At 39.7% G+C, this 21,549-nt stretch overlaps 1 protein-coding gene across 3 annotated transcripts in view; it reads left to right on the top strand.

Moving 5' to 3' along the window:
* The window catches only part of LOC143280810 (uncharacterized), a 231,135-nt gene that overhangs the window by 101,878 nt on the left and 107,708 nt on the right, over nucleotides 1–21,549 (top strand). For all 3 annotated transcript variants that reach the window (XM_076585503.1, XM_076585501.1, XM_076585502.1), the window contains exon 27: nucleotides 4,282–4,404. In XM_076585503.1, coding sequence (XP_076441618.1) covers nucleotides 4,282–4,404 — 123 coding nt within the window. The remainder of the gene's footprint in view (nucleotides 1–4,281; nucleotides 4,405–21,549) is intronic.

Below are 21,549 nucleotides of genomic sequence, written 5' to 3'. Positions count from 1 at the left end.
AGACTGTCATTATCCGTGGAGACCTTAATGCAAGATCAAAGTGGGACCAGCGGAACATCAACCCACAAGGACTCGCACTTGAAGGACTGATTGGGGAAATTCTTCTTTGCCCATTAACAACCACAACCCCAACTCGCCTTGGAACAAGACAAGGGGACAGCGACAGTGTGATCGACATCGCTCAAGCATTCAGAGCAGGAATGAATGCAGGGACGCTTCCACACCAAGGCAGTGATCACCTCCCGGTAGTTTTCAGTCTACAGAAACCATCAGATAATCCCTGTATGAAACCGCGTAATCCATTCCAGTATGATAACAAGGAGACAACCATCACCGAAAAATTAAGACGCAGAAGAAACTAAAGAACGGCGCTGAACCGGAAGCTAACATTTCAGCCCCCATGGTGGAATACTGACACACACAGAGCCTGGATAGAAAAACATGCGGCTGTCAAACTTTGGCAAAAAGAAAGAACAAAGCCTTCTCCTGACAAAGAAACTGAAACAAAAATGAAAGCAAAAACAAAACAGTTTGAAGTCATTGCTCTAGAGGCCAAAACTGACATGTGAAAACAGTTTTGCGAGGCACTCGGTTATGACACAACATTGACAGAGTTCTGGCAATTTTATTGTCGCATAGAAGGGAAAACGTGCACGACAACAACCCCAGATATGTTAGATACTGATGGAACCAAGCATAAGACAAATGAAGAAAAAAGACCCGCCCTGCTCATACGGTTCATACAACAGAGATCAAAGAAACTTTGATGAAAAAAGAAATATGTTGAGGAGTTAAGCCAAAAGCTTATGCAGACTGGACCTGATAATGGCTTAACAATAAATGATCTACACGAAGCAATAGCTAAATGCAAGAAAGAATCGGCTCCTGGCCCAGACCAAGTTCGCTACTCGGACATCAAGGAGCTATCGGAAGAAGACAGAAGCAAACTTTTCAATCTATATCAAAACAGTTTCCACAATGGATATGTACCGGAGTACTGGACAGACAACTTCTTAAGACCCAGACCAAAATCAGGAAAGGACCATCATCAGGTAAGCGGCTACCGAATCCTAACCATGCAAAACATTGCTGGAAAGCTCATGGAACGCATAATAGCCAGGAAGCAAGGGATCTTGAACAGAGGCACATTCTCCCTTCAAATCAAGGTGATTAAAGAACAGAAAGTACACGGGAAAATGCGGCTGCTTTTGCATATGAGGTATATGAAGGATTTCAAAGAAGAGAAGAAACAATAGCAGTAGCAATCAACCTTGAAGATGCTTGCAATAAAGTCCAGTTTGCGCACCTCGTGGAGATGCTACTCAAGTATGGAGTAAGTTTGACACTGACAAGATGGATAGCAGCAGCGCTTCAGGAAAGAACCGTCATCCTACGCCTCGGAGATTGGATGTCTGCACCTTCTAAACTTTCCATAGGACTGCCACAAGGGTCTCTGCTCTCTCCTGTCCTCTACAACGTCTACACGAAAGGCCTTGCAGACTTAAACAACAATGGAATAGCTCGGGTGCTTACTCTTGCGGATGATGGCCTGGTCTTTAAAACTTCGAAAAATGCTCAAGAAAGAACTACAGCCGTCCAGAAACAACTGAACAATATCGCCCAGTGGTGCAAGGACACAGGATCTTCCATCAATCCAGCGAAAGCCTAAACGTTTCAGTGCACCCTCAACAACAAAACTGCGAGCAAATCACCGCCGCCTGTGTCATTCGACAGAAATCAAATCGAGATAACCGAATGCCTACGCTACCTAGGCATACAGTTCGACAGGATGCTGACCTTCAGAAAACATACGGAAAATACTGTTCTCAAATGCAAAAAGGGTCTTTCAGTGTTAAAGGCAATGGCAACCAAAAGTATCGAACAACGTCACCTCTTCCTCCCATGTCAATCACTCGTTCTCAGTGTGATCAACTACAGACTTGGGCTAACAACACCGTCTCAAAGCAGCCTCCTAAAATTAGAGTTCAAAATGAAGCTATGAGGCAGATCCTTGGAACAACAAAAGACACACGTACGGAAGCCATGCAATACCTGCTTGACTTTCCTTTAATGCAGGCCAGAAACAAGTAAGAACAGGTTAAGACCTACTTCACAATATTATCAAACCCCTTAAAACCCACTTCATGATGCAGTCGAGGAACCAAAAGGCAGCCGTCTAGGACGGGGAAGATCATGGATGGGGCAAGCAGAAGACACAATCCAGCTTGTATGCCAACTACAAGACCTGAAAGAAACAGAAGAATGGGAGGAAAACCCCGAAAACCTTAATCATCTATTCAACACAGCCATTTCACCTACTCTAGGAAGACATTGCCGGGAATGGCAAGAGGGCAAAACTAATGCAGAAGCAAAGCTACTCATAGAAGAAAACAGTAAAGAAGAGGACATCATCATATATACAGATGGCTCAGTCACCAAAGACTAATACAGTTGGGAATTCACTGCGAATTAAAATGTTAAAACAATTAGGGAAGAGAAGGCTGCCTACAAAGTCACAACCTCCAGCCAAACGTTGGACGTTGAAGCTGTGACACATGCTTTCCAGTGGCTATCATCTATTCATATACATGAAAACCAACATTCCATGATTCTAACGGACTCGGTGAACCTAATACAAAAAAGATTGAAAGTGGAATGGGAAGCCCAGAGTTGCATGAGGCAATTCGCAACTTTCAGATTCAAAAACTTACATGCTCACACTGCCCGGGACATGCAGCTGTTAAGGGAAATGAGCGAGCAAACAGACTTGCTGGTAACGCAATAACAACGAGCGGCATACATCTAGGAAAATCGGAAATCCTTAGGAAATTCAAAGAGTACCAAAAAAAAGAACAGGTACAAGGCCATCACACCATCATTCGCCTTAAAAAAAAAAAAAAAAGAAAGATAGAGAGAGCGGCCCTAAGTCTAGCATGAAAGATACAGCACGATGCTTTGCAAATCAAACGAATATTGGCATCATTTCCAAACCAACATTGCGCAAATTTCTTCGAAACGGAACAGTCTCTGTGGGCTTTTCCAAATACTAGACTGAGCAACACACCAGATGCCATGTTCCTGGCATCAGAGATCTTTTCCCACCCCCCTTGTGGCCAATCAGTGGCCAGCCTCTGTGTGTGTGTGTGTGTGCGTTTGTGCACGCACGAGTGTGTAAGTGTACACATGTGTCAGGTGAGCTATGTACACGTGCGAGCACATATATGTGTGTATTTCTTAAGTGGGTAGGTGGGTGTGGATGAGGGAGTGGAGATGTGCGTCGTGAGGACTTCGATTTGTGGGTGTGGGTGTGTGGAGAATGAGGTGTGTGTATGCATGTCTGTATTGTGGGAGCAACGGAATATTGGAACGTGTGGGTGTGCATATACATATGGGGGTGGGAGACCAGGGGGGTATGGGAGTATGTGTATGTGTTTCTGTGAGTGAGTGTGTGTGTGTGTGCGTGCCGTGGAAGTTGCGACACATAGCCTAGAAATGCGTGTGTGCGGAAGGGCGGGGGTAGGAGTGGGGGTGGGGGGTAATTTGGGAGATGGTGTGTGTGTCAGTGTGTGTGTGTGTATCAGCGTGTGTCGGGGCTCGTGTACGTTCATGTGCATTTGGGCATGTGCACTTTTGCTTGGGCTTTCACATCTGTGAAACTGAATTTTTATTGCATATCTGTTATGCATATATATATATATGTATATATGTTTTACATTTATTTGCTAACTTGTTTATTTATTATCATTGTCTTTTTATTCTATTTTCTTTTATTTACTTATTTATTTATTTGTATTTATTTTTTCATTTTTTATTACTTTTTTTTCTTCTTTTTAATATAAATTTCATTCTATTTTATTTTCTTTCATTTTTTTTATAACTATCTATTTCATCTTTATTTTTTTTATTTTTTTTTTTTCTTCTTTTTTTCTTCTTTTTCTCAAGGCCTGACAAAGCGCTGCTGGTCAGACATCTGCATAGTAGATGTGGTGTAGCGTATATGCATTTGTCCAAATGCAGTGACACCTCCCTGAGCTTCTGATGCTGATACTGATGCTGATGCATGATAATAATAACGATGATAATGATAATGGATACTGATATATATCATTCAATCCAGAAAACTGCTGTAGGTGCTATACAAAACACAAAATATTCAACATAATACATTCCATCAATGGTGCATTGAAGCTTACACACCAAAATACACCCAGCAAACTAAATACATATTGACATAGTTCATGGCAAACATTTAGTCGTGAACTAATCCTGCTGTATACCAAGATGCAGACCCCTGCAGCAAAAACCCTTGCAACAACAAAGGAGTGTGCATGCCTGATGCAGAGACGACTGGGGGACACACCTGTGTGTGCGAGGTGCCATTTTCAGGGCCCGACTGCAGCCAAGGTAACTTCCTGCAATTCAAAGGATAGATACTGATTAATCATGATGATGGCTTAGATGAATCTGGTAAACTGACGACAATGTTGATGACGACAACCAAATTAACCATACCGAAAAGCATAGGTATGGCAAAACTTGTGACCATCTTGGTGATGATAACGAATTCGATAATAATGTCAGAACTAGTGAAATGCCGTGAACATAATGACATTGATAATAAGAATGAGGATAACAAAACTGGGGACAGCCTTGTTGATTAGAAGATGGTAATCAGCAGAACTGGATGGTAAAAACAAACAAATAAACAATGATGGTTTCGTGCGTTGGCGACTTTGATGTTTGAAGTTTATATAATGCTGTACAATGATGACAGTTCGGGAGGATTTTGTATGAGGGTGTATGGAGTGGGGGTGGGGGGAGGGTGCGGGGGGGAAGGGCTGGGGGCGGGGGGAATGAGGGAGATATGGTGTGTGTGTGTGTGTGTGTGTGTGTGAATAGAATAGAATATATTATTGTCATAAAACCATAGGGTTTATAAGACACAATAAAACATAAACATGTTATGAAAAGAAACATTCGTGAACAAATAAAACCAGCCTTGGCTGTGATTCTTTTACTAAGGTCAGCTCGCATGCGTGGCATTTCGACGACATATATCGTTTAATAATCTGTGTCTGTAAATATTGTATTCCACACAGTTATCTAGAAGATGAATCTCGTCTTATATACTCTTACAGGTAGCGCACTGTCTTTGCTATTTTGGTGTAATTTCATACCTGTAAGTCAAGGGCGCTCATTTGTAACATAGTGAGTGCTGGTCTGTGTTTTATATTTGTTGTATTTTTAAAGTATGGTTCACTTTTATAATTTGTCACAGCGTTCTTGTTCAGTTTATCTGAACTGTTTTGTTTCTGTTTCCAAAACCTTACATTATCACTTTCCAGCTTCTTAGCTTTAGCATATTATAATCTTTTAACATTGAAAGTGAACTGATTTTTCCAAACATGATCTCTTCCAGTGCTAGTTAACACTTTTTTTTAAATGAAAAGTAGCCGCTGAACAGTTTTGTTTGTTTGACGACACATGCACTTGTAAGTTGTGCGTACAAGTGAATTTTGAGGAAGCTCTAGGGTTTTTCATTTGGACTTTTTTTGTTTTTTGGTCCCATGCACATATTATATAACTCAACATAGAAATATACATCGCAAAGGTCCGGCTTTTTTTAGGACAAAGAACGGAAAAAAAGAGATAAAACAAAAAACAAAATAAAAAATAGCAAAAACATATCATTCAAGTTGCACATTTCACAAGTATCATTAAACTGAGGTGCACTTTGTTCTAAGGCAAAATAACAGAAAGAAAATTATATCATCATGTGTGCCCTGACGCTGAAAAAAAAAATACACACACATACATACATACTCTGTTTGAGTCCATTTCATTTTTAGATCAAATTATGAGAGTTGTTAGACAAGGAATAATGAAATACCGAGCAAAATCTGGTACATCTGTCGAATCAGGAGCAAACCAGCAAAAAATAATAGAATATTACCACTGATAATGATATTGATAATAATAGAGCAAAATCCATATTGGTAATAGTAAATGCAGGTAACATTATTACATAAATGACATTCATTACACCATTATAAATAGAAAGGATACAGGTAAATTGACTCGCATTTTTCATTTTTGTTGTACATTTTTTTATGTTTTTATAAGGCGTTCAGGTCAGGGGCATAGCCCGTGCTATTGGTACCATGTAACCTAGTACTTCCTGCCGCATGTGAAGTCTCCCAACGACGGACCAGGCGGAGGAGGAAACCTTTCTCAACGGCTGTAAAGGCGGAAGAGGATGACCAAAGGGCAGGGGGAGCTCTTATCCTTGGATGGAAATCCTAGGAGACGGAACTCCGAAGAAAAAAAACTGCACCTGCCGAGGCCGTTCTACACGTGGCAGTATCTGCACCTGTGGGACTGTGAGCGTCGGTAGGCGAGAGAGTGGCGAAGGGACTGCACAACTCCTCTTCACTAAGAAAAGTCACCTGTGCTGGTCAGGCAACCAGGCTGATGTCGGAACGACGACCTAGCCTTTCAACACTCAGCTTTCCCAAGCCCTGCGGCGATGGAGAAATGGTAACGGGGACAGGCAGAGGATGCTGCTGGCAGTCCCTAGTCACGACTCTGCACGCAGGCGGCTGTGGGGTGATGGTCGTCCGCCGTAGACTGTGGCAGATGCGGCGCCCGTATCCTCCCACAGTGTCAGAGCAGCCCTTTTTAGGGACAGCACTGCTCTCCCCACAGGTGGAAGGGGAGATAAAAGGATCACTAAACAAATCCTGCCTCACCTAGTACCTAGGGAAACCGCACCTACGTGGACATCCAACACTAGCGGTCGAAAACAACAGAAGAAAAGAACCAGGAATCATGCCCTGACTCTGGGTGCCTGGAATGTTCGCACCCTTTCGGACAGAGACGACAGACCAGAAAGGCACACAGCGCTCTTTGCTAGGATGCTTGATCGCTACCAGGTGGACATAGCAGCCCTGAGCGAAACCAGGTTTGCTGGTGAAACCCAGATGGAGGGGGCTACACCTTCTACTGCACTGGGAAGCCAGAAGGCACCCCAAGAACTTCAGGCGTGGGCTTTGCCATACAAATCAAACTTGCACGACAACTTGACAGCCTTCGACGTGGGATAAACGATAGGCTGATGGCCCTGCGTCTGAAGCTGCCCGAGGATCGCTTCGCCACAGTCATCAGCTGCTATGCCCCGACGATGACCAACCCTGATGACATCAAAGAAGCCTTCTACGAGGAGCTCAGCCGCACCATTTCAGCGGTAGACAGAAAGGACAGGCTAATTATCCTTGGGGATTTCAATGCTCGCGTCGGCGTGGACTTCTCCTCGTGGCCAAAAGTCCTAGGACAGCACGGCACTGGCAAGTGCAACTCCAACGGACTGCTTTTGCTCTCGCTGTGCGCGCAGCATGGACTGACACAAAGACGTTTGAAAACAAGAGAATGCTGGCCGTTAACGGGAAGCGTGAGCGAAGGAAGCAGGGCTCAACTTCTGGAGACGTTTTCCCTTGGAACACCTGTGGGAAGTGCTGCGCATCCAGAATCGGCCTCTTCCCCCATATGAGGACACACACCGACAGATAAGCCTGGCTGCCTACTCATTCGTCGGTCCGACGGGAGACTCCATCATGATAGAACCAGTCAGCCAGAAACCTATTATATGTCATATTCTTTATAGCGATATATTTTTCTGTTTCATACTTCGATTTAAGATATTTCATAAAACTGCACCCACTTGGGAGCACTTCGTTTAACTTACACTTGAACAGAAAAAAAAAATTGCAAGGAGTAAAATATAGTCAAGCACTCTGTTGGATTTAACATGCTTGTCATAGCCAAATAAAATAAAACACATGCTGAGTGATAATTCTGAATTACCACCAAAGCAATCATTTAAAGTTGTTTGAATGTTTTCCCAAAAGCGTTTAGCATGGATGCAGCCCCAGAACATATGTTGTATGCTATCCTGTGTTTCTTTGCAGAACGTACACCTGGAGTCATTTTTCACACCCATGTTAAAAACGTAACATTTGTAGATAAGATTCTATGTACTAATCTGATTTGAAACCCTTTTAATGTCTTCTGTGTGGCTTGTTCAGGATTAAAGAGGCTATGCCAGTCTTGAATAAAAGCTAATTTGTGTTTGCACATTTCTTCTGTCTTCTGTCTTTGCGGCTGTGTGCACATGTCAAATGATTTGTATAAGGACAGGCCCGGCGCTTTCTTTTTTGAGGAAGTGTCTGGGTTTGTTCCAATGTACCTTTTATTTACCTGTGTGCCAGCTGAATCGGTAGCGTAAGCAGCGCTGACTTGAAGTTGTGTACCTTGTGATTGGAGAGAGTTACCACTCTTTACTATTTGTTAATCATTCCATCTCCTGGCCTCATTATTTGTTAATTTCCATTTTAATTTGGTTTCCTGAATTTTCTTAATCTTGTTAAATATTATATTTAATTCAAGCTCCATGTTCAGTTTTGTATTCCATTTGCTGCAACATTTTGGGTCAGGCTCATCTAGAAGTAAATCATATTATGGTTTTGCACCTTTCGGAGTCGATTGTATAATATGAAGCACTTTTGGAATATCTGCTGACTGAGTACTATCAATATGTGAACTTATTTTGTCAGCATATTTACGTATTGCTCTTATACAACCAGTGTATGTTATGAAATCAGTACTTACATTGTAGGAGAACTTGAATTGTTCATGTGACATAAATGTGCCATCTTGATTTATCAACTCTTTAACCCTTTCGCCGCCAAGCTCGCATTTATGCACAGGCGTGGTAGAGGACCCATGTCGCTAAAAGGTGACCATTTATTGGTCTGTTATCCATGAACCTACTGCTCTTAATGTTCGGTGGAGAACTGCTCCAACACCCCCAGGTGGCTGACTAAAACTGGATTCAAAATAGGATACCTTAATATTTGTCATATGCTGAACAAGATGTCAGACATTTCCCCCATCCTTTCTAATTCTGGTAATTGCTTTCATGTTTTTGCCTTTTCCGAAACACGATAATCTGATGTTGTTTCAGACAATGTGATATCTATTCCAGGATACCATCTCGTCAGGCGTGATGCCACAGTTAAACTGGAAACAGGATTGGTAGCTTATGTTCATCAGTCTGTAAATTACAAAAGAGTTAGTATTTTTGATAAATATAAAATTGAATGCATTTGGTTAGAGATTCGCTTAAAACGGACCAAGCCAATCCTTGTATGTTTTCTATACAGAAATCCCGAAGAAAGGGTTGAGTGGCTTGATCGCTTTGAGCACATGATGGAAGATGCAACTAACTATTCCACCGAAATTATTTTGCTGGGTGATTCTAACATTGATTTGTTAAAACCACATGATAACTGGAAGGGAATCACTGAAATGTATAATCTAACACAGATAGTTAATACTCCAACATGGAAGACACTTCTCTCTGAAACACTAATCGATCGCATTTACGTAACTAACCCTAGAAATGTTGTAGAAACCTTTGTTCCTGTATTTGGCCTTAGTGATCACTTTCCATTATGTCTAACATGGTCAAAGAAAGGTATAAAAATCCCCAGATGCAGTCACAGGTATATATCATTCCGTAGTTACAGAACTTTTGACACAGAAGGGTTTCTGTCTGATTTATGTATGGCTAAATTTTCTGATGTTTACCAGTGTACCGACCTTGACAGTGCGCTTGCGACATGGTATAAGTACTTTCTTTCCGTCTTCAACAAACATGTTCCCTTGAGGACTAAACGCGTTAGACAGGATGATAAGGCCCCGTGGTTGACAGAAGATATAAATATTGAAATAAAGGCTCGAGAACTATTATTAAAAACTACAGGAAAAGATGAGAAATTTAAGAAACAGAGAAATAAAGTAACATCAATGAAACGGGCTGCCAAAAAGATATATTTTAGTGATTTGATAATATCTAAAAGAGATACAAAATCCATTTGGAAAGCTATCAACCAACTGTCAGGAAAAAAAAGTTCAGTTTACTCCTTCTGGGAATGAGATGTCAGCTGAAATTCTAAATATACACTTTACCACTGTCGCAGAAAGAACTGTCGGGGTTGATATCACCGAGTCCAATGACTTACAATTGCTCAAATGTTTTTGTAACACGAAAAGAATACATTCTAACTTTCAGCTAGCATACATTAGTGTACATGATGTTTTCAAAGAATTATGCTCATTAAAACAGTCTACATCCCGAGGTTTAGATGGTATCGATAGTAAGATTTTGAAGATAGCAGCACCTATCATCTCTGAACACATCACGTATATCTATAACCTCTGTATAGAAAAACACTCCTATCCACAGGCTTTTAAAAATGCTAAAGTGTTACCTGTCTTTAAATATGGTGATCCATCTGACCGTACTAACTATAGGCCTATATCAATATTGTCCACACTATCCAAACCCCTCGAAAAACATATCAAACTTACCCTTCAGTCACATTTCAACAATATGATTTATTTCACTCCAATCAAAGTGGCTTTAGAAAAAATTATTCCTGTCATACTGCACTGACTAATCTTGTTGAGGAATGGCATTTAAACATTAATGATAACTTATTTACTGGGTCTGTTTTTGTTGATTTTGCAAAAGCCTTTGATACAATAGATCATAAACTACTTTCGAAAAAGTTAGTCATGTATGGCTTATCATCTGATTCAGTTGAACTGATATCTTCTTTTCTTGATAATAGGAAACAAGCGGTTATCCAAGCTTCTAAAATGTCCCCTCTTATGTCAGTTAATTATGGTATTCCTCAGGGATCAGTTTTAGGGCCTATTTTATTTTCAATTTATATAAATGATCTTCCACTTCACGTTTCATCCTCTTGCGAACTTTTCGCTGATGATACAACACTCCATCAAAAAGACGCAAATGCCAATACAGTATGCGCTAAGTTGCAGAGCGATATTGATAAACTTATAAACTGGACTGAAACGAACCACATGGCAATTCACCCACATAAGTCTAAATTTATGTTAATCACAACCAGACAAAAACGACAAAATATCAAATCTAAAATAAAAGGGCTCAAGGTACTTGATAATGATTTGCTGGAAGTTAGTTCTTATAGACTACTTGGTCTTACACTTGACAATAACCTTTCCTGGTCTTATCATATCTCTGCTTTATGCAAGAAGTTATCGAAAAATGTATTTCAGCTCAATAGAATTAAGCATTTCCTTAATCAGCATACCCGTAAATTATTTTTTCATGCATATATCCAACCTGATATTGAGTATGCATCAACATGCTGGGACGGGGCTCGTAAAAATTGCTTAAAAACTCTTGAAAGTATATACAGACGTTCCCTTAAGCTCATTCTCCTTAAATCTTCTATTCAAGCAAATGACTATGTTGAACTAAGTATTCTCCCCTTTCATCTTAAATGTCGCTTTAACAAGGGTGTTTTTATGTTCAAAATTATGAAGAACTTTGCACCGCCCTATCTTTATAGGAAATTCCCGGAAAGAATCATTCGTAGTAAGAGTACCATTTTTACCCCTCGTCCCAGAACTAACCTTTTCATGTCCTCTCTCACTTATTCTGGTGGTAAACTGTGGAATGAAATCCCCGAGTATCTTAGAAATAGATCTATTATAGCATCTTTCAAAAAAGCGTATCAAAAATATCTGATGCAACAAACTTAATTAGTACCAGCAAAATCAAAGCATATGATGAGATCCTAGTAAGCCAACGTACTTTGATAAATTGTTCTCCAGCAGTGTGTAAGCAAAGAAAATTGGCGAGTGTAAGTATGCGTGTGTATCTCTGTGTACTTGTGTGTTTGAGATTATGTGTATGATGCCTGTGTGTGCACACACGTGTGTGTGTTTGAAGATTTTCATGTGGCAGTGTTTTGTATGATTTTCATGTTTCCGTAATTGTAGTCTTTGATTCATCCATTTATGTGACTATTATTATCTATTTGGTTTGTTCTATGTCATTTATTATTCATACTTATTTCATTTATTACAATGTGTGTGTATGCGTGTGTGAGGGCATGGTGTAAAGAAGCTTCCAGCTTATCCATTTTACCCTCAATTAAACATTTGTCATTGTCATTGTGGTAGGATAGGCCATGTTTTCTATACATCGCAGGGGGAATCCCCAGCTATTCTTAGCTACTGTCTTTTCTGTGTTTATACCACAAGGGAATTTTGTACTCTAAATTGACTGGCGGTGAAAGGGTTAATAAGGTAAATATTTCTATTAGCCCACTGTTTATAATAGACAGTCTTATGTCCTATATGTATTTTTCATTACAAAAGATAGATTCAGCAAGTAATTCTTTTGTCGACTGAGGGCGTACTTCCCCCCCTAACTCTCTATATGCATTTAGTACATTATGCCAAAAATCGTTAAGCTTGTGTTTTTTTAATCATTAAACAAGGCCCTAATAAGTGTAAATGTGCAACCTCTGGAAATTTAGCGAAATAATTGTTTTCCATTTGTGGAGTTCAGTTTTCTTAACCAACTGAGTTTTAGTGCAGTTATGAATGTCTTGATCTCAGGGATTCCAAGCCCTCCCAAATCAATGTCTGTGACTGCTGTTTTTCTATTTATTCTATCTCTCTTTCTTTTCCACTCAAATTCAAATATGGTCCTTTGTATCATTTCTATCATTTTGTCAGATGGGTTAGGTAACAAAATCCAGAGGTGTGTGAGTTTTGATAGGATTAAAGATTTTAAAACTGCTACTCTTCCTAGAGGAGATATCTGTCTCTTTAGCCATATCTTATATAATGTTTTAATTTCATGAAATTTCTCTTACATGTTCAATTCTATACATTCAGTTAAGTCACCTGTAAACCAAATATCAAGAATCTTAAACCTCAAAGGATTCCAATCTATCTGCAAATGTGGCATGAATCTTTCCTTGGAATTTCGTTTACTGCCTATCCATACTGCAACTGTTTTAATTTTCCCTGTGTTTAAAAATAGCCCAGATTTCTTACAAAAAAATTAGCAGTGTTTAATGCTTTAAATGAAATCTTATCCTTATCTAGAAATAATTCTGTGTCATCAGCAAACTGTGAAATTTTGTGCTTTGTTTCATTTATTACTATTCCTTTTATTCTATTGTTTTGGCGTATCATGATTCCCAGAATTTCTACACATAATAAAAGCAAATATGGGGAGATTGGATCTCCTTGCCTACATCCTCTTTTTTACCTGAAATCATCCAGACACAACACCATTTACATAAACTGCTGATTTTATGTTGTTATAAAATGTGTATACCCACTGACATATATCTGGTCCAAAACCAAAAGCACGCATGACGTTAAACATAAAAGCCCCGTCAACAGAATCGAACACATTTTCAAAATCTAGACATAATACTATTGATAGCAATCCTGGCAAATTATATTTATTCAAGTACATGATTAAATAAAAAATCAAACGAATGTTGTCTCCTATAAACCTGTTTGTCATAAAACCTGTCTGATGTTCATTCATTATTGAGGCGGGCACTTTCTTAATTCAGTTAGAGGATAGAGGAGTAGTGCGAAGAAGTTGAGAAAGGCATGGAAGCAGGGAACAGCAAAAGAGCCTATAGCATCCTCAAGACCCTCACCAAGACTAGTCAGCCAAGATCAGCTGTCATCGAAGATAAGGATGGCAAGCTACTGACAGATAGCGAAGAAGTCCTGAAGAGGTGGACAGAATACTGTGACGGCCTCTACAACTACCAGCTCAATCCAGACTCATTCATATTGCAGGACAACCCACGATCCACAGACAGTGAGGAAAATCTCCAAGTATTGAAGGAGGAGGTTGAGGCTGCAATACAGAGTCTGAAGCCAGAGAAATCCCCAGGAGTGGACAACGTCCCATCTGAGCTTTTGAAGTACGGAGGGAAGGAGACCACAGAAGCACTAACAATGCTATGTCAGAAGATCTGGACAGAAAAGAAGTGGCCAACAGAATGGACCCAATCGCTGGTGATTCCTCTACCCAAGAAGGGCAACCTCAAGCAGTGTCAGAATTACAGGACTATAAGTCTGATTAGCCACCCAAGCAAAGTCATGCTCCGCATCATCCTCAACTGATTGAATTCTAAGGCTGAGGAGCTGCTACCAGAAGAACAAGCAGGCTTTAGAAAAGGGCGGAGCACTGTCGAACAAATATTCAACTGTCGAATCCTCATTGAAAAACATCTACAACACCAAAAGGACATCTTTCACAACTTCATCGACTTCAAGAAGGCATTCGATCGGGTGTGGCACAGCGGCCTCTGGCAAGTACTGAGAGGCTTCAACATTGATGAAGGGCTCATTCAAGCCATCCAGGCCTTCTACGAACATTCCAGCAGTGCAGTGCTCCTCAACAATCAACAAGGACAGTTCTTTCGGACCACAGTCGGAGTCAGGCAAGGATGCCTATTATCCCCAGTACTTTTCAACATCTTTCTGGAGAGAATCATGCAGGAGGCCCTTGAAGACCACCACACCTCCATCACCATTGGCGGCAGGCCAGTCTGCAATCTGCGATTCGCAGACGACATCGACCTCATGGGGGGCACTAACACCGAGCTCCAGGATCTAACAAACAGACTCACTACAAGAGCAAGTGCTTACGGCATGGAGGTCAGCACAGAGAAGTCAAAGGTTATGGTCAACAGCACAACTAACATCAGTGCCAACATAACCATGAATGGTGAGCCCTTGGAAGAAGTAACCAGCTTCAAGTACCTGGGAGCAACCCTGTCCAAAGACGGCACCTGCACAGCAGAAATCCGAAATAGGATTAATTCTGCAACGGCAGCGATGGCCAGACTGAACAGGGTATGGAAGAGCAACATCAGATTCCACACAAAATTCCTGCTCTACAAGTCACTGGTGGTCTCCATCCTCTTATATGGATGTGAGACATGGACACTGATGGCAGAAACAGAAAGAAGAATCCAAGCATTCGAAACCAAATGCTTGAGGAGACTACTACACATCTCCTACAAGGAGCACAAGACCAATGACTATGTGCGGAACCTGGTCAGCAACCTTGTTGGGCCCCAAGAACCACTGCTGGTGACTGTCAAACGACGGAAGATGGCATGGTTTGGTCACGTCATACGACATAACACCCTCTCCAAAACCATCCTGCAAGGGACTGTAGAGGGAGGGCGCAGACGTGGGCGGCAGAGAAAGAGCTGGTCCGACAACGTCAAGGAATGGACCAAAATGACGATGCCAGATCTCCTCACGACAGCTGCCAACAGAACGACGTGGCGAGCTATGACATCTTCCTCATGTCCCCCCAATGACCCCAGTGGTCGAGGGAATGAGTGAGTGAGTGAGTGAGCTGAACCGATTTTATAAACCACATTCAAAAGTGATATTGGTATCCGATTTTTTTTTTTTTTTAAATCTCTTTCCTTATCAGCTTTTGGTAGACAGATTACAATGCCTTCTTTCTGTGTTGTGGACTGTTCTTGCCTTCTAAAGCCTTCATTTAAAGACCTTAACAACAACGAATCTTCCTAGCTGACCCCAAAAAGCCCTGTAAACAGTAAATCCATCTGTGCCTGGACTCTTATTGGTTTTCTTTTTTTTTTTCAGAGCTATACCTGCTTCATCTAACGATATTTCACCATCTAACGAATGACTTTCTTCTTGGGTCAACTTTGGCAAATCATTAACTAGTTGTAATGTTTTATGTTATGTTTATATCTGGCTCGATTATGTAAGGCGCTTTGAGCAGCATTAGTACTGGATATCGCGCCATAGAAAAGTTATGAATTATTTTATTGTTCTTATTATTATTATTATTATTTCACAGTGTTCTACATCCTTGTTCCCATATAAATTTTCATAGAATGTTTTTATCTCATTTACAATACCATCTGTTTCATTTACTTCAGAGCCATTACTCAAAGTTAGTTTGTTCATGAATTTGCTGATAAAGTTTCATTTTTGAGGCCCACAAAATCTTCTAATCTAAGATTTAGTTCTAACTGCTTTTCTAATTCACTATTTCTATGCTTTTTCGCTGTTGCAAATGATATGGTTTTACCTCTAATTTTCATTGATATTACATCCAGGAAAAGTTGGTCTAATATTGTAAGTTGAAAGTCAGCTTTATTTACATTTGACAGTTGTTCTCTATTATACGGTGTAGCAGAGTATTCTTCTGTTATTTCTTTTATGACACTGTTAACTTCATCTAGATATGTTTTATCTTTTAAAAGAGAACAATTAAATTTTCATAAAGAATGGCGTTTCTTGTCTTTTTCAAAAGTCAGAGTCAGTGTTACGAGCAGTCAGTTCTGTGTCAGTAACAAAATTAGATAGGTCCTCAAAAATCAGGAAAAAGTCTAGCCTACTAGTCTAGCACTAGGGTACTTCTTCTCCATGTATACCTTCTTATTTCTGGATTAACCGGTCTCCATATGTCCACTAAGTCTAGATCAGTCATCAATGTCTCAACTTGTTCTTTGCCCTTGACGTTATTAAATTGTTAATAATCATACTAATCTAACTTGAAGACCATGACTAGATTCTAGTTCCCCCCCCCCCCCCCCCCCCCCCCCCCCCCCGATTATAATGTTTTCACATCCAGTTGCTTTGAATCTTTCTATCTTTCTTTCAATTCAGTATAAAAATATGCGTCATCTCGATTTGGGCCATATACGCTAAGAATCAGAAATTCTTTGTCTTTAATCTCAGTAGAGACAAACAAATAATTACCTGTTGCCTCCTTGTACACTTTTTTAATTTTAAATTCAAAATTATTATTTAAAAGAACAGCTACACCTCTCGAATTGGAACTGTAGGAGGCAAAGAAACATTTATATCCCCACACAGCTCTAATACAATGTTCCAACTTTGGGTCAAAGTGGGTATCTTGCAGTAGGTATATGGCAAAGTTTTTGTTTTTAAAGAAATGAAATAGGTCTCTTCAGTATTTTCTGAGCTGGCAAGGCCTTAACAGTTCAATGACATAACTTTAATAGAACTATCCATTTCTAAGAGTTATCAGCAGAAAAAAACAACTCCAACAACACACAAACATTAATTTGGACTTTAACCATAATCCATAATAATAACAATACTGTATTTATTACAGAGGTACCAAGAAGGTGCATAGTTTTCAGTATGTTATGGATTTGCTTGTTTTCATTTATCAAATATAACATTGGACTCAATCTTTTCAACCTCTTACATTGATATTTACCACACCAACACAAAAGTAAAAAATAAAAAAGAAAGTGTTTATCCAGCATGTAAAATGATAACTGTTTCCTCAAAGTACCACTCCCTAAAAACCAAAACCAAAGAATCAAAAATACCTGAATGAAATGGATAGAAAAGAAAAAAAACCCACCAAACAAACAAAAAAACAAAACAAAAACAAAAAACGAAAAAAAAAGGTCAACAACAAAACAAAAACAGAAAAACACAGTAATAATAAATAAATAAATAAAATTTTTAAAAAATAGAAAATAAAACCTGAAGAGAAATCACAACGGGAAAAGAAATCTAAAAAACTGACTACGGTCTTCAGATGACTTCTGCCGTCAGGAGCATCAGAGTGACAAATGCAAGTTAGAAAAAAAAAGAGGAAAAAAGAATACGTTAAAACATACAAACCTACGGCAAAGAGTATAAAGACCAAAAAAATTCTAGCAACATCACTTCTCTTCTCTCTCCACTCCTCCCTTCTAAACACCCAACCCCCTCCACCAGTTTCGTGTGGAAATTTCTCTAAAAGACAGATTCTGAATAATTCATATGACTTGAGGGACACATCTCATGCAACATCATATGGAAACCAAACTTCTGCCCATATGTTGATGCAGGTGTTATTAAAGTATCGCTGACACATGATATCTATATTGATGTTTGTATTGCGAAATGTTCTGAGTTGTACATGCAGAGCCATATTTCCTTGATTCTTTTTTTTTTTTTTTTTTTTAGAAGTCCCTGTGCTCGACATAAGTTGCTGTTTCTGTGAAATATAACCCCTAAATTAGTAAATATTCATATTCTTCCACTGTTTCAGTAATGTCCTCTCGACATTGCAAATGTATGGGTACTTTAGAGATAGGCTTTGAAAAAGTGATTCTTTTGTCATTTCTCAGTTTAAAAGTAATCCCAGTTGACAGCAGTATGACTGTAAAATGTTATGTTTTGTTGCAAGCCGTCTTTAGATAATGGTAGAATAACTAAATCATTTGCATGTAAAAGACAAGGGATTCTAGAAGATGAAGTAATGTCGATCGTGGGAGAGTTCTTGTCTGTGGTGATACCGTTGATATAAATATTGAACAGAGTTGGGCAGAGTGTATTTGCTGAAAAAATATTGTAATCTTGTAATTTTGCGTAGATTTGGGCGTTTATATACATGTTTTTAATTATATCAAAACATTTACCTTTTATTCCTATTCTATGAAGCTTCACCACCATTACACCATGCCAAAGACTGTCGAACACTTCGTGAAAATCTACAAAAGAGCCGTATAGTTGTCTGTTGTTGTTGTTGGTAGTTTTTTTGTTAGTTTTTTTTTTCTATTGATAATTTTGATGCTTTTATTATCTCATCTGCTAGCTTTTTTTTTTAAAGAAAAATTTGATCAGAGGTTCCGTTGTTGTTGTTGTTGTTTTTTCCTCCAAAATCCGGCTTATTCTGTGATCAGAATGTGGTTAGTCTTCAGATATTCAATCATTCTTGTATTCAGGATCGTGTAGAATACTTTATCTGTGTAATCACCCGATAATAATTTGGATCCATTTGGTTGCCGTTTGTACAAAGGAATACCGATACCAGTTTATCAGTTGCCTGGATACAAACCTTTTGTATATGTTACACTAAACAGCTTTTGATTGACAGGAAACATATCCGGAAAACTGCTTTTGATCATGTCATCTGTTATCTTCCTAGCTTTTTTTCTTTTTCTTTTTTTATACAAAGCCATGCCTTACTTATTTCTACTTCAGCAAAATCCTTATTTTTACTTAATATATTATCATTATCAAACATTGCGGTTTCTTCAAGTTCCTCTTAAACTTTTGTCATTTGTTCGTCATTCACTTCAACGTCTTTTCCGATTAAATTTTCTAATTGTGAAATCCATTTTGAAGCATTTCATTGATGTCTACATTCGTTCCGTTCTCCCTTTGTCTGCAATTTTATTGTTGTTGTTTTTGTTTTTGTTTCCCATGTTTCGTTTGGATCTTTATTGAGCACCTCATGTAATCATTTCATCAAGTGATTTTTATGATAACGTTTCTTTTGTTTTACCAGTCTGTTGTATATCTTTATTTTTACAAATATTTTTGACGTAAAGACTGATTGTATGGCTCCCTATTTAACGCATTTAAAATTAATTTGATATCTCTCCTGTGCTGATGACAGTCTGTCAAACCACATTTTTTTCTGGTAGTTAAGAGTCCATGAAATTTCTTTTGCACTCTGTGTCAAATGAATAAGTTGGCCTTCGTGGTATATAATATACATTATTATCAGAATCCATCTTGATGCAGTCAGTAACTTGCGCAGTTTGTGCTTTAAAAACTCCGTTTTTGTGCGTACATAACGAATTCTTGGCGAAAATTCTGGAAGATAAATATTATATGCACCTTCTTTATTCAGGTTGTTTCTTGAAAGAAAAAGAGGATCATATTCTTTGAAATCCCATGAAACATCGAGGGCAAGTATTCTAAGTCCCCCAGTCGGTAAGGTTCCATGATAACATCTTTTAAGTTTTGTGTGTGTGTTTTGTTGTTTTTGTTGTTGTTTTTTTTTGGGTTTTTTTTCGTTTTTTTTCTTCATTAGACAACGAAAACAATAACCAAAAGATATAAAACAATTAATGCGCGTTAACTCAATACAATATTGCTTGCAAAATCTACATGGTCAGCACTTCATCAGTAGATGTAGAAATTGCTTGTTGGCCTGTCATTGCTGTACCAGATTTTTTCTCCCGTGTCGGTCCACCGCATGACGGCCACGATCATGTCGTCATAGTAGACGGACTGATTTTCGCCCCCAATTGTATCTTTGTCTTGTATCATTGTCCATGTGTGACGAGTGTGGTAGACGATTCTGTGTATCATATTGTCGAGACTGTCTCACTTGCCCAATGTAGGTGACGTTCTCTTCATTTTTGGGATATAAACCTATGTTTGTCGTCTTGTATTTGCTGTAGAATCCTTTCCTGTTGTGGTTGTTGCTCCTGCGTAATTTCGTCAGTGGAATTCTCCCTCTCTTTGTTGTTGCTGGCGTGGTCTATGGCAGGTTGTTTTTCGAACACATTTGGATGTGAACTACCGTTTCCTTCTCACCCCACCTCGCCCCCCCCTCCCGTGCCCCCCTCCCGCCCCTCCCCCACAAGATAGCCTCCAAATGTCGGCCAATGTTTCCAAGGTATTCTGTCTCCTTTTGTGTTCGGGTGGATTTCGTCTTGCAGACGGCGATTTGTCTGCGGGTTATCGTGCCCCAGGAAGGACACGTTGTCAGCGTCGTGCAGGTTTGTGAAGGCCAGGGCATTGAACAGCTCCAATCTGTGGTTGAGGTCATTCGACTTTGTTGCAGTTGTTTTGCTGATTACAATTTTTGTGGGTTGGTGGTGGTTTTGTTGTTGTTGTTTTGGGGGTTGTTTTTTTTGTTTATTTGTTTGTTTGTTTGTTTTTTTGTTTTGTTTTTAGTGTTGTAACAAGGTTGTTGCGTGTTTTTTTCAGCGGTCAGATTTTTTAGGTCGTTGATACTGGAGCGAATCATTATGGCGTCTGGATGTTCTGAATCGTTCATAGTGTTTACATGTAGAGAAATGTTCAGTTTTTGACAGTCTTCATTAATTGATGTCCAAGCCATAAGAACGGCCAAGTCTGTCCACCTGTACTCCTTCCAGCACTGAATCGTGGATCTGGGTAATGCGTGCAAGTTGGGGAATCTTGTGGGTGTCCTGATGTTGTTCCAGACGATTCTCATCCTCGTCGTTGTCTGTTGTGTCGCTTCCAGAGTCCCGTGTTTCCTTTGAGCTCCCCCTCGCCCAGCCGTTGGTGTTGTTTCTGTCTCTGTCTGCGGTTTGCTGCAGCGACCTCCGTTTAATTGTAGCTGCTTTCTCTTCTCTATCGTTTTTACTCTATTGAAAGATCATTTTTGGTTTTACTTGCGGATGAGTCAAAGTTTTTTTCCAGCCATGTTGATTGAGTGGGCTGATGTCTTCGTCGGCTCAGCTGTTGAATCAGACCCGGGTGTGGCCGAGTGTTTGCTGCTGACTGGTGTCTGTTTTGTCATGAACACCTGTGTCTTCTGACATCTCTCTCTCTCTCTCTCTCTCTCTCTCTCTCTCTGTGGTGCAAATGTCCCCGTGTATGTAAAGCGCTTAGAGCTTGGTCTCTGACCGAGGATAGGCGCTATACAAGTATCCACATCAATCAATCAATCAATCAGTCTGTATGTGTGTGTGTGTGTGTGTGCGCGCGCGCGCGCGCGCGTGCACGGTGATTACCAACTGTTGTCCCGTATTGATTCATCTCTGTGTGTGTGAGTGTGTGTCTATGTCATTTGTTAGTTACCCTTTCATGAGGCGCTGAGCCCTAAAT

This window comes from Babylonia areolata, chromosome 4, assembly GCF_041734735.1.
Source record: "Babylonia areolata isolate BAREFJ2019XMU chromosome 4, ASM4173473v1, whole genome shotgun sequence".
NCBI lineage: Eukaryota > Metazoa > Mollusca > Gastropoda > Neogastropoda > Buccinidae > Babylonia > Babylonia areolata.
The sequence above is the reverse complement of the archived record's forward strand: the minus strand, read 5'-3'. Positions and strand labels throughout refer to the sequence as shown.